The sequence below is a fragment of the Eufriesea mexicana genome, unplaced genomic scaffold (genome assembly GCF_001483705.2).
Source record: "Eufriesea mexicana isolate 0111107269 unplaced genomic scaffold, ASM148370v2 scaffold124, whole genome shotgun sequence".
Classification (NCBI taxonomy): domain Eukaryota; kingdom Metazoa; phylum Arthropoda; class Insecta; order Hymenoptera; family Apidae; genus Eufriesea; species Eufriesea mexicana.
The window spans coordinates 2,082,388-2,096,905 of NW_016908357.1; the positions used below are offsets into that span (position 1 = coordinate 2,082,388).

General features: G+C 47.5%; 1 protein-coding gene across 1 annotated transcript in view; it reads left to right on the forward strand.

The window, feature by feature from the left end:
• The first annotated feature begins 6,178 nt into the window (after positions 1-6,178).
• Positions 6,179-14,518, forward strand: part of 5-HT1 (serotonin receptor) — a 31,361-nt gene continuing 23,021 nt past the window's right edge. Inside the window, exon 1 of the mRNA XM_017911367.1 lies at positions 6,179-6,567. Coding sequence (XP_017766856.1) covers positions 6,450-6,567 — 118 coding nt within the window. The 5' untranslated portion in view covers positions 6,179-6,449. The remainder of the gene's footprint in view (positions 6,568-14,518) is intronic.

Here is a 14,518-nt window from a genome sequence, read left to right on the forward strand (position 1 = left end):
TCTCTGATGTATCGGGTGTTATCTGTGGCGACCGTTTTTAATCTCGAGTATCTCGGTGAGTTACAATGTTTGCGCAGAAACCATCTAAACGTGAAGAATTTTCCAAAACGCAGATGATTCCATTTTGCTTCGAAAGCAGCAAGTTTTACTTTATTTTCACTTACACCTCGTCTCTCTGTATTCTAAAACTGTTAGGCCATTTTCTACGCTCTCGATAATGCTAGCTCGTGGAAAATTTGCACCGGTCAGTCGGCAATTACTCTAAATTATCGCGAAATTATCACGGGCTGGAGCGCGCGGGCTAAATCGGGAAAATTTCGCAAAATCCAGATTAAGGCGTAACGTAGAGCCGCAATTTTGTAGTTTCTCGTTTAATTAAAACTTGTGCCTCGGCACAGGGGAGGCACAGGGGCGGCACAGGGGAGCCGGGTGGGGGAGAATTTGTTATTCCGGCTGTTCAAGAGCGTGGAAAATAAAGTTTCATCGTTTATGACCGGTTCCTTTGGATAACGAACATCCCCAGCTCTCGGCTATTAACGCGATTACTTTCCGTTGGCCTGATACCTTGTTCTTACATTAATCTGTATTATACCCCGTAGCCGTGCGTCCGACGTTTTGCTTAATTAGAAGCAGTCCGGCCAAAGAAGAAGAACGTTTAACACGATATACCGACCAAACTTCGACTACCGATACGAATTGTTTTGCCCGGAAAACAAAGTCGGGTATGATGGGCCGCGAATTTATTCCTCCCTTAATCTTTTACGACCGAGATAAAGCACCTTTACCTGCAGCTATATAAAGAAGATAAAGAAGAAGCGATGATACACGCAATTTTTGGCCAGGTGAAAAGATTTTTTCTCCTGACAATCCTCAGTCAGATAACCAAAAATGTGTATAACTTCGGGTCTCGAGTCACTAAACGGCTAGGCTAATAAGGAGAGTGCAAGTCCTTCGGGTCATAGATTTAGTGGAAACTTTGCAGGTCTTTAAATTTAGTCATCCAGTTTAAGAAAATATATCATTATAAGGGCAAGTACTCGATATATTTCGCGATATTTATGATTGGAGTTTGTTATTGTCTTAATTATAGATGTATTTCGATTATTTATCAAGTGTTGTTGTTGCTTAATCGCGATATTCGAAAACTCCTACGCTGGTGACAATTTTTGCATGTTGCTGTTAGGCCACAATGCCACTTGATAATTATTCGTAACTATTCGGAAGAAATCTCTGGTTAAGGATAATAAAGCTTTAATATCTCAAAAATTACAAACCTGAAAAATTTCAACTAAATGAATGACCCGAAGGATTTGCACTCTCCTCGTAAGATGTAGGAGCTGCGTTAAACTCACCGCCAATGTTTCACCGACAATATAGTCAGCGAAATAATGGTGATTTAATGGCAGCCCAGGAAATAGCACCTCGAGCCCTGCTTTCAACCGCAGCTTCTTAATCCACGGAAACCGCTATTCGATTCGCTCGACGCTTCTAACGCGCCATAAACACTTGGCTGTAGCCTAGCAGGCACATCGTGACATCGAATTGATTTACAGACAAGCCTGTTAGTTTGAGCCGTGGTTCTCTCCAGTCTCCGGCCGAAGCCGCCGGCTCGGGTAACTCGGTATTTCCAAATTAACTTAACTTCTGCAGCCTTAATTACGTTTCTTGGCCTGGCCAACTTTGTTAGCGTGTCGCTGCCCATATTGTTTAGCTCCGCCGCCGCTGGCTTCCATTAGCCCCGTGTAACTAACTTCCCTCCTCTTCGCAGGACTTTCCGCTTACAGAAGCTTACGAGATCCGCGGATTACGGCGTATGGCTCAGCTCTTAGTCGGCTTTCGAAGGCCACTCGAAGCCGCTTAGAAACGCTCCGACCCCTCTCCCGAATCGGCAACGATTTCTAATCCCGCCGAATTTTGCTGCTCCATAGAGGCGAGCAATTTTCAAATTGTCATAACCCGTCTGTGGCGCCATAGCCGGCTTCCATTCCATCCTAATTGCACCTCGATGCACCGGACGATCCATCTCTGTGTTTCGAGATGGCTTTGGGTCCAGATGGACGTTTTAATCGCCAGGCGATGCGTCCGTTGTTCCACTTTCGGACGGACGATCGACGAAATTGATAAAAGCGACCGGGTAATGTTTCAGGATCGATCGTCTGCCACGATTCGATAACGAAGTCGCGCGAAAGAACGCTTCGCCCATCATAATTTCGTTCCCTGTCCAGAAGAATCATCGTTCGCGCGGCATCGTTCGTTTCCGTTAGCGGATTCGGCTCGTTAGAATCTGAGACACTCTCGAGCCGATAGCTCGCGGAATAAACTAATTAATACATGGCTTCTAGGGTCGGGTTGTTACTTTATTCGATTAACGACATCGTCGAAACAATGGCGCAATTAAGGCCTCGCCCGTGGAACAACCGCCAGCTAGGAGGTTCGATTCGCGAAGGGAACCGAGGGTACCATTGTTAGGTGCCGTTTCACGGAAACTTGCGCGTGTTCCGAGACACACGCGTGGAACGGAAAACGAGAGGAGCATGACGCGATCTAGGGGTCTAGGGGTCTAGGACTCCGGCCGGCGCTGTTCGCTCGGAAAGAGCTGGTATAAATGATCCATGGTCTGTCAGGGTCGTTGAAACGTCGTCGGTCGTTAAAAGAGAGTCGTGGTCATTAATGGCACGGGACGGAGTCGGGAAAGTTGGAGAAAGCTTCTCGGCGTTGTTCCCGCGAAATTGATGCGGGGAAACGACGGGCACGGGCTTCGGTCGTTTGATGAATTTCTTCGAAACGAATTTTAATTGAAATTACTTTTTCGTCGCGGTCATTACGCGGTCCGGAACACCGCGGTAATTGCGAATAACGTTAAAATTGTTCCCCCGGGACGATTGCGGCATTAGTCGCGCGTTTTACGATCATTGTGTGGGGTCGTCTGCATCGCTTTCCCTTCGCGTGTCGTCCACTAAGGAATCGATCATCGATATCGTACCCTAAATGTAGAATCTTGCAGTAGGTTTTACTATTTCGGAAATTGTTTGTATTTTTCGGCATTTATTTTTAGATATTTATGCATTTGGCGAATTCACTGTGCATATTTTTCGCGCGGGCTGTGCGCAACGGATGGACGAGCGTTGACGATCGCAAACGGTGCATCGACGAGTGTTAATATAAAATGGAAATGTAAAAGTGGAGATTTTTTTTGTAACGCGCCAGGCGACGCTGCTCGATGCGAATCGCCTGTAAAATTTATTTAATAACCCGCGAAAGTGGCTGTCCTATCTGGCGCATCTTTACGAGTACTTCTAGCTCCTGCTTCTTCCTTCTCCGACACCCTTAACTTTTTAATGGTCTCGAAGGAGTGGAAATTTCTCGACGCGATGCGATCCTGCCCATCGTTTTGTTCCGCGCTGCGCAGTGCCATCGATGTCACTTTAACCGACGGTTAATTCGCCACGGTACGCACGTTGGTATTTTTCCGCGTGTGCGGAACTACCAAATGGACGATGGATATCTGATGAAGTATTTAAAAGTGTCATCGCGCGGACGGGAATCCATGAAACGGTAATTCACGGAACGTCAATTCGATTCAGCGCGACAATTGAATCTAGACAGCGAGCCAGGAGATCGTTCACGAGCTCGAGTTAATGAAACGTGTCTATCGAAAAATTAAATATAGCGCACGTGACCTCGGCAAGCAATTTTATGATGCTCGTTCATCCTGGACACACCTCTCTGCCTCTCGTTCCTTTTTTTCTTTTTTTCTCTCTTTCTCTCCTACCCTCTCTCCCTCTGCCTCGTTCTCTTTTGCCCCGTATTTATAGCCAAACCCGGTCTGTACCGGCAGTCAGCGTTTCAATTCCAATAATTGTCGATCGATTACTCCAATTTCGTTGGTTTTGCGTACCACCGTGAAGGTGATACTTCTCGTTCATTTCCTTCGATACTTTTTCCAAAAGAGAGAGACCCCCTTTCCAGGACTAACGCGGTTAACTCGGTAAAAATAGGATCTCTCCTGGTCCGTGTCAAAGAGGTCCCCGTGATTTCCATTCGATCCGTTGGATGGGAACATGGAACGAGTCTTGGGTCGATTACATTTCCTCTATTTTTCTGTTGCAGCCCCGTCGTGCTCCAGTTCCAGGAGACGGATCCGAGCTGAGGAGGGTGGCGTGGTCGACCGCGAAATGGATCAGGGCGAAAGTCGCGGAAGACGAGCGACGATGTCGGCCGACGACACTTGCGTCAAAATCTCCGCGAACAGATATTAACTCGGGCCCGAGGAAGTCGGCCAGCGAAGGTGCCGCGAACGGAAGATTCGTATCTACCGATCTACTCGTGACGGCGGATCATGGTACATTATTTAAGGAGATGATAACCGTCAGACATTGAAGAGCCCGCCAGGACAGAGGACATATCTCGCGCGTCATGGAGGAACACCTGAACCAGGCTGGAAACTCGTCCACGGACGGGTCGGGGTTCACAGATCCCTCGACCATCCTTACGGCTCTGGTGCTCGGTCTCCTGATACTCGTCACCGTCGTTGGTGAGTCCTACTTCCATCTTGGATCGCTCACGATTCGACACTTTGCCGAAGGAATTCGATAGGTTGTCGGGGAAAGTTTTATTTGTTTCGTGGCCCCGCTTATGGGCGAACTTTCGCCGGGAAAATAAAAGTTACCGAACGTAAAACGTGGGTCCAAGGTGGCGCTAGTGCGCCCATGCGTTTGGGCGTGTGTAACGAAGCATTTAAAACGAGAGTTGGGGTTATTCGACGAGATTTGTCTTACTGACGTTCCCGTTTATATCAATCGCCAGAATCTTGACGTTTCACCGAGGTGCGAGCGTTACCAGACTCGAGGAACAGTAATTGCTCTCGGATGTAGCCTCGTGGGAGATAAAGCTCTCCGAGTTAGCGTTTCGATTGATTTAAGTCGTCGAAACGGGGACGCCTGAACGCGTTCGATATCGAGGCTTTCCGATATCTGCTGGAAATCGGCATACTGAATCGGCGTTTCGTTTCGCGAAGCGGAGTGACGCGTGCAGGCCGATTCAGTGGCAACCTGCAATCGCTCTGGATACCGGTGTCTAATCAATTAATCGTTCTCCTTCCGGTTATTATACCAGCAGCCTGCACGCGCAACCTCTGCCTCTGTGTGTTGGCCGATGTAACGGTGCCGGTTGTCGCCGTGTAGTTTCACGGATGGCGTAAACGCAGCGACACACAGGCACAATGGGAGATTAATCTAAGGCTGACACGTTTCCGCGGCGCGTAATGTATTATCGGGAATGACGAGGGTAACCGCGTGACGCCTCCACGCACGCGTTTACGTGGACAGAATCGGGAGAAGGATTTGGAAAATGGCGCGCCGTGGAATATCCGCACTGGCGACGAAATGAGTTAGGAGTGTTATCAGGCAGCCCGAGTTAATGGTTCGATTAGAATTTCATGAGGTCTCCCTTGGATCGCGGACGCGTGTTTAATGTTCCCGAAAAAAGCACCCGATGCAGACCTATTATTTCTCTTTATTGCTTCACCGGGCATTTTCGACGTTGGCGAAGGGATCGAGCTTCGTGGTTGCTCCATCCAGGGGTGAATAGATCGATTACGTGGATTACGCGTGGAGTTTAAGTTCCAGACGTTTGTGTTATTAATCACGATCTCGTACTCTTTGAGTAGGGTCTGGGTCTCGGTCTCTTGGCTATCTCTCGCTGTGTCTCTCTGTTCATGGCACCAGACCGTTCATCCCTTTGGCTTTCCGGAGCAGACTCGCGCTCTCAACTTAAATCTAGTTCCATAAATTATTCTCGGTCTTCCATATATTTTTCTACTTCCGGATTCGTGTAAGTAACTCCTCGTTAACCAGTTCAGCTTTTTAGATAACGTCTCTCGTTTATGACACAGGAACAATGTGCTTGACAGGCCGCACGTGTTACGCGAGCCACCGTGAAGGTGATACTTCTCGTTCATTTCCTTCGATACTTTTCCCAAAAGAGAGAGACCCCCTTTCCAGGACTAACGCGGTTAACTCGGTAAAAATAGGATCTCTCCTGGTCCGTGTCAAAGAGGTCCCCGTGATTTCCATTCGATCCGTTGGATGGGAACATGGAACGAGTCTTGGGTCGATTACATTTCCTCTATTTTTCTGTTGCAGCCCCGTCGTGCTCCAGTTCCAGGAGACGGATCCGAGCTGAGGAGGGTGGCGTGGTCGACCGCGAAATGGATCAGGGCGAAAGTCGCGGAAGACGAGCGACGATGTCGGCCGACGACACTTGCGTCAAAATCTCCGCGAACAGATATTAACTCGGGCCCGAGGAAGTCGGCCAGCGAAGGTGCCGCGAACGGAAGATTCGTATCTACCGATCTACTCGTGACGGCGGATCATGGTACATTATTTAAGGAGATGATAACCGTCAGACATTGAAGAGCCCGCCAGGACAGAGGACATATCTCGCGCGTCATGGAGGAACACCTGAACCAGGCTGGAAACTCGTCCACGGACGGGTCGGGGTTCACAGATCCCTCGACCATCCTTACGGCTCTGGTGCTCGGTCTCCTGATACTCGTCACCGTCGTTGGTGAGTCCTACTTCCATCTTGGATCGCTCACGATTCGACACTTTGCCGAAGGAATTCGATAGGTTGTCGGGGAAAGTTTTATTTGTTTCGTGGCCCCGCTTATGGGCGAACTTTCGCCGGGAAAATAAAAGTTACCGAACGTAAAACGTGGGTCCAAGGTGGCGCTAGTGCGCCCATGCGTTTGGGCGTGTGTAACGAAGCATTTAAAACGAGAGTTGGGGTTATTCGACGAGATTTGTCTTACTGACGTTCCCGTTTATATCAATCGCCAGAATCTTGACGTTTCACCGAGGTGCGAGCGTTACCAGACTCGAGGAACAGTAATTGCTCTCGGATGTAGCCTCGTGGGAGATAAAGCTCTCCGAGTTAGCGTTTCGATTGATTTAAGTCGTCGAAACGGGGACGCCTGAACGCGTTCGATATCGAGGCTTTCCGATATCTGCTGGAAATCGGCATACTGAATCGGCGTTTCGTTTCGCGAAGCGGAGTGACGCGTGCAGGCCGATTCAGTGGCAACCTGCAATCGCTCTGGATACCGGTGTCTAATCAATTAATCGTTCTCCTTCCGGTTATTATACCAGCAGCCTGCACGCGCAACCTCTGCCTCTGTGTGTTGGCCGATGTAACGGTGCCGGTTGTCGCCGTGTAGTTTCACGGATGGCGTAAACGCAGCGACACACAGGCACAATGGGAGATTAATCTAAGGCTGACACGTTTCCGCGGCGCGTAATGTATTATCGGGAATGACGAGGGTAACCGCGTGACGCCTCCACGCACGCGTTTACGTGGACAGAATCGGGAGAAGGATTTGGAAAATGGCGCGCCGTGGAATATCCGCACTGGCGACGAAATGAGTTAGGAGTGTTATCAGGCAGCCCGAGTTAATGGTTCGATTAGAATTTCATGAGGTCTCCCTTGGATCGCGGACGCGTGTTTAATGTTCCCGAAAAAAGCACCCGATGCAGACCTATTATTTCTCTTTATTGCTTCACCGGGCATTTTCGACGTTGGCGAAGGGATCGAGCTTCGTGGTTGCTCCATCCAGGGGTGAATAGATCGATTACGTGGATTACGCGTGGAGTTTAAGTTCCAGACGTTTGTGTTATTAATCACGATCTCGTACTCTTTGAGTAGGGTCTGGGTCTCGGTCTCTTGGCTATCTCTCGCTGTGTCTCTCTGTTCATGGCACCAGACCGTTCATCCCTTTGGCTTTCCGGAGCAGACTCGCGCTCTCAACTTAAATCTAGTTCCATAAATTATTCTCGGTCTTCCATATATTTTTCTACTTCCGGATTCGTGTAAGTAACTCCTCGTTAACCAGTTCAGCTTTTTAGATAACGTCTCTCGTTTATGACACAGGAACAATGTGCTTGACAGGCCGCACGTGTTACGCGGATTACTTAATTCCGACTGCTTCGAAGGCAAATAGGATCCACGAAAGGGAAAGCAGCCTGTCGTTGAAGTCTCGAGAATGGCTAACGAAACGCGGGTCACGCTGAAAGGGTCGCTGATTACATTTTTCGCTCGTACCAGCGATCTTCCGATAACCTCTGGATTATGCACGTGCGAATCGAGACGCGATTTTCAGCGAGGAAAGTAAGGAAAATCCCCTCGCTGGGACGAGGTGCGGAGGAAAGTAAAAATTAAGAGGAAACGGGTTTAGGGGGGAACGAAGGTAATTCGAGGCACGACGGAATTGGCCAAAATTCAAGCCAATGGTCGATGTTCCGCGCCATCTGTCCTGTCAGCCTTCAGACCCTCGAAGCTTCCGCCCCTGCAAATTTTCCACGGCCTTTGATTCTAACGAGTTTTTCCCAATTCGTGGCCTAAGCCGTCACCAAGCTTCCAACTTGGACGTCACGGTCGATACCTTGAAAAGCCAATTACTGGACCGGCACTGCTAGCACTTGCGAGATCGCAGTTTCCGGTCAGGCATGTCGGAAATTTTCCCTGCCACGGACTATAAAAATAAAACAGCAGTTGTTTCGTTCGGTAATTGGTAATTTCGTATAATAACCATCGGGAACAGACGCGAGGATGATGATCGTTTCAGAGAATGCTGAAACCAGCAGCGACGTCGATCGCATGCACGGACCACTGGTGTAATAGTTGCTAATTAATTCATTTCGTTAGCGAATTCACCTTGTCATTAGCGAATTGTTATACGACAAATATTGGACGTGGGGGACGCGATCGATGACCGGCCGGATTTCTTTGCAGGGTATCCGTTATATCGCGTAAATGACGAGCAGTCTTGACAATCTCGCAGGAATCTTTATACTTTCATCGATCGAATTCGATCGGAAGGGGATTATCGGAATTCCTCGGGTGGCGAAATCTTTCGGACGAAAAATGTGGGCCGTTCTCTCGGTCAGGATAATGGCAAGAAACGGCGCTAACGGTCGGTTCCGAGGATTACAACGTCACTTATCGCGCGTGTCAATAAAAGGACGTCCTGCTTCCTCGATTCCCAAATCGTCGAATTTTCCCGCTTTCGACCAACCGATTCGATTTCGCCGAGTCAGAGATCGATATGAAGGAAATCGCGATTTTCCTTTAATACGTACATATATATGGAAGGCGTCCTGAGAAGGCAGGATGTCTTTTTCACGTCGGGGATAGCGAGGAGAGGAGCTGTCTATATCGACCGCGTCTCCTCTATACGTCCGCGATGGCTGAGTAGAAAGAAGGTAGTTTAGTCGTCCAGGACGCTGAATGGCCTATTTAAGCTGTATAGAAAAGGATCGTAAACCTTTATGCCCTCCCATACCGGCTTGCTATCCCTTCGCGTATTATCATTCAACGCTAGAGGATTGAAGTCCGTTCGGTATCTCGATGATTTACGATACCCGCAACATTTTCATTTCATTCCGTGATTATCGTATGTATTAAACATTTGTGCGACACTCTCACTCGGTCACACGTTGCTACTGTTGTCACCGAGTTCTTTTGTCTATGATATTTCCAACCCTCATATTTTTCAGCCTCCTCTGCATTTCAAAGCATTTGCATTTTGCGGACGTTTTTATCTTCTTTTGTACCTTTTCGCATGTATTTCTTCACTTCGTTATTGGTACTTTCGGGTTCCTAAATTATTTTTTTAACTACTTAATAGGGTTTCCCAAATCACACTGTCGATTACTTTTCGTTCGTTGTATCCTCGTTTCTATCTTGTACCTCTTTGTTCGTAGTTTGTTTCGGATATGTACTTTCACGATTTTTTAATTCTTTTTAAAATACCGTAGTTATTTTCTATGCAATTGGAAGTTGTTGAATCTTTTTCCTATCTCTGTTTTTTTTTTTTTTTTTTTTTTTTTAAACTTTTCACCGCATTGAAGTTTTTCAATCGAGCCTCAACGATGAATAGAGAGTGGCGCAATGGAAATCGAAGCCGAAATTGCAAATATTTTTTTTTAAATACGTCCGTAGTTTCAAAGAACGATACGTTGGGATTAAAGTTTCGTTGTAGTTCCATGTTGGAAACAGATTCGGCGGGGAAATTGCAAAGAAATTACATTTTTGAAATAGCGGGAACTATTTTATTTATTTTTTCGAACGCGTACAAGTCAACGACCAATTAAAACCTTTCCCTCGACTCGAAATTCTGGCGAGAAGTGCCAATTACCAAGGAGAAAATCAAGATCGAAATCTAATCGCTTCTCTGAGTAGTCCTTTGCACTTGGAATTCCTCATAAGGGTGTGTTATGGGTGTGTATGTGCCACTCTCAAAAATTACCGTCATTTCGTAACACCGAGTTAAATTATTGGCTCTAAATATCAGTTCCATCGTAAAATTTCGAATATTTACAAATGTTATAAATTTACAAATTTTTATTTTTCCCGTGCAACGACGCTATCGCGCCTCAGACACGGATTACCGATCCAGAACGGCCTCTATCATTTCTCATCCCGTTGTCAGCGCTAAATTTCGCTGTCAGCCGAACAGATCTCCACTTCTCGTCAATTTCCGCCATCGAGGAGAAATTTTTGGACCACGTTTGCCGGTGCTGCCATACATCGTAGCAATTCAACTCGCTGTGAACGATAACGATAACGAACGAGGCGAACAGTGGACGATACGAAAGAGGATCGTCCAGGATGCAACGAAAGCCCAGGGGATGGGAACTATCGGGAAGAAAAGGTCGGGAAAGTTTCTCGGAAATATGAGTCGCTGCTTGGACGCAACGGCGGGGTAGTTTAATTAGGACGACTGGGCCATCGGCGAACTGGAAATTCTTTAAAGCTCTGTGGGATCAATGAGCCCTGTCTCGCAAGTATGCGACGTACTCGCGTAAGTATTCGGCAGGATTCGAGAAGACCTTTTTCCGGTACGTTTATTCTACTTGGGGAGACTGTTTGAGGATCGTCGGGGAGAACAGCGAGGATCCAGCTACTCCGACCTGACTATCCCGTTCGGCAGGAAAGTAGGAACGCGCCAGTGAACGTGCTCGGGACCGGAAATAAATACGACAGTAAGCTTCCGGTTGGCAGTCACGCCAAACGCTCGAACGCACACCGTTCCTCTTCGTCCTGGATATTCATTTTGGTAAATGTATCGCTGATTCGTGAAGCAGGACCTCTTCGACTCTGGCACGAAAAATCGCGCGGACTGCCGTGCGTTTAATATTTCAACCATTCGAGCCGTTTAACGAAGAATCACCCGCGTATTCGTTCGATGAAATATTTCTTCGACGCTGAAAGTTCCGACAGTCGAACGTTTCGATTTCCATTTTATATTTCTCCCTTCGCAAATGCGGGAAATTTAACCCGAGATTACTCGCGTAAATAATAAATCTTTACGTATCGCGAGTTGTTATTAATTATTTCGAATTTATCTCTTCCTCGGCGAGCTTCCGCGAGCATTCCACCTGCTGGAAATAGAAGAAAGGAAATTTCACCGGCGCTAGATCCCAACGTGAGTAATCCCTGGTTAAACAGTAGCGACCGATGTTCGCAGACCGCGTTACCCAGCAGTGGCAACAATTTATTCGAATTTCAGCGGGTTGATCGAGTTATCAGAATGAACTTAAAGCTCGTTCGCGTTGCAAAACTTACTCGGCAAGTTTCGTTATTTACAATCGGCGGCGGTAGCGCTTGCATTGCTAATGCGTCGATTGAATCGGGCCGCGACGCTGGAGTTGCGCGAAGTTTCCATCCGGGCTAATTCGCAAAGCTCGTCCGGCGTGTCAGAAACGTCAAATGCGATTAAACTTGGTCAGAAAAGTGCCTCGATTAGGCAGGACCGACGACGTGACGAAGGGGGACGCTGTCAGCGTTGGTCGGTATACATATTCATACGTAGACTGGCTTTCTCCCCTTTCGCGGAGTTGTCTGGCTGTAAATTCTGTTATTAGTACAGTTCACTGGCTAACTAACGGTCCGTTGAATATCGCGCGAGTATCCGCGTCTGTGTCGAAATTAGAGTAATTTTACGGACGCTTGACGACGAGCAGAACACCCGGTGTAACGGCGCGACAATTTCCGCTTGCACGCGAGTGGCACGCATCGTTGCGGTACATGCGTTTATTCTCTTTGCATTTTATCATCGCGTTCCCGTTTTCATCGAGTCGCAAACGTATTCGTTGTTTATGGAAAATCTCGAGAAAAACGGGATCGGTGTTATTTCGTGTTGCCTTACGCGCCGTTTGTACCAATTCTGCCGTTGCTTCGCTTATTCGATGGCTCGTAAGGCAACATCGGAGTTGATCGTTGCAGTTGGTACGAGTAAGAATATATTTGTACAGTAGGTGTCTCCCTGTGTGAACTAGACAGGTCTTGGGTTGGGACAGCTTACGTTAACCGAATGGTGGCAACTTAACGGCGCAAGCTTGGAAATATCGCGTTGACGTGCAAACAACTGTCAAGCTACGTAACGAAACGTCAGCGTACGTTTATAAGCTCTCCCGATTAGGAAAATCCATTTTCGTTTTATTTCGCCGCCATCGTTGCTCCAATCTTTATATCCGTTTAATTGCTCGTTAAATTGGTAATCTGCAGGTATGTACATTCAGTCGAGTTAGGCAAAACCCATAAGCTGCGCGTTATCGTTCAATAAACAGCCTGCGCTGGCTGTAGTTCATATCATAGGCGAAATAATTATTCCCGTGATAATTAACAGTTATTTGATTTTGCTTTGTGGCGTATCGGGTAATATTTATCCTACTTTATCCCGCTTCGGATAGCTTTGTATTTGATTATTCGATAGCGGAGGATACTCGTCGAGTTTTCACCGAACGAGCATCTCCTACGGCTGGTTCTCGTTGCAGTTTCATCCTCGCATCAACGATCATGCGAATTGCGCGATTTCTCCACCGTTTCTTCGCAGTTTTACGATCGCCATCTGCGGAGATGGCGGAGTTTTCCTTTCGCGCTGACACGCGCGGAATTTTATTCACCGGATCGTGATAAAACGGCGAGGGAACAGCAGACTTGCGGGGCCTATGCGCGTTCCGCGAGAATAGCCGCGAATCGCGACGATGCGCGATGTGTAACTGATGGAAAAAATGATTTCCGACGAACATCCGCGTGGAATGGAAGCGTATCCCGCTGCAGAGAAATCGAATTATTTAAGAGGAAGGACCTTCGACCACGAATGGTGCCGCGCGTTACGTATTCCATCTGCGTCCGTGCAGTTCGCCTTGAAAGCAGAAGCAGAAACATCCAGCTTAAGCGTACGCGTGCATGCACGTTGTGCTTTCGCGACACGCATTTTGTATTCCTGCCTGGAACTCTGTCGGTTATTCGTTTATAATAAAATGTCGTGCCTCGATTAACGACCGCGGTTCAATGCTACTAACGAACAAGTTGTATAACGTCGTTGAATAAAAGAAGCCGTTCCGGAGGACGTAGTTGCGAGGAAGCTCGAAGAGGTTAGAGGATGAAAGATGGAAGGCGTATCCCGAGGCATTTGCAGGATTATCTATCAATAACTCGACGATGTCGAGGATAGATGACGCGAGGAATGAATTCGCCATTGCTAATCTTCGCAATTGACGAAAGTGAAATTTCAAAATCCCGAGACAGCGAAGTCGTTCTTAATCTGCAAATGCGAATTGTGTCGAAGCTATTTCCTTCTGATGAACGCGTGGTGTGCTCTAGACGTTTTACGGTCTAGAGCTGTTCTCGTTGTTTGGTAGCCCGAATGTTAATCTGTTTCTTCCTTACCCCCTTTCCCGGAGACGCGATGAAGTAGAAAGTGTTACTGTTTGAAAGTTGGAAGTTGACTGTTTGAAAGTTGTGGTTTGACTCACTGACTCTTTTGCGTTAGTCAGTTCCTCTCCTTGGCATGTCGAGGATGCGCGCTGATTGGTTGTTTAGAAAAATGTTAATTTCCCAATCAACGGCATCCCAAGTGTCGTGCTCACCCCTTCCATGCGCCCTTGGCGCGCCTTCTCCTGCAGGGGTGGGATGACACTTGAGCAGGCGTGAGGTCATGGGTTTTTCCCAAGTGTTACGGTGTTCGTCCAGGTCTGATACGTCGGTAGTTTGTTACCCTTAGCTGGACTTCGGGATGACCCTTCAGAATTACCGAGGTTTATAACACGTCCTTTGGCTATTGAGCGTAGACGAGATGAAGATTTGAAGAATATTAGTTTCATTGCCCCACAATATACCGAGAGCCCAACTCGAAAATAGTTTGTCTTTCCGATCGTGTTATGAACCTTGGAAATACCGACCTCACGGCTTATTTAGCGATGCCAAGGCGGGATACTCCATATGCACCGCGGAACAATCCTTTTATCGCTATAATGTCGAGCTCGAAACGTTGATTTCATCGATCGTTCCTCGAAAGCTTCGGAATGTTTTAGAAGCATCGTTTACAATTAGACACCGAGCTTTAGGAAATTTCCCTATCGAGCTTGAGAATCTCAGGTGACTCTGAGCGCAGTCCCACGATGTCCAACGATCTCCGACCCACGCTTTTCCGCGGCTAAGCGAATTTGTCTTCGAG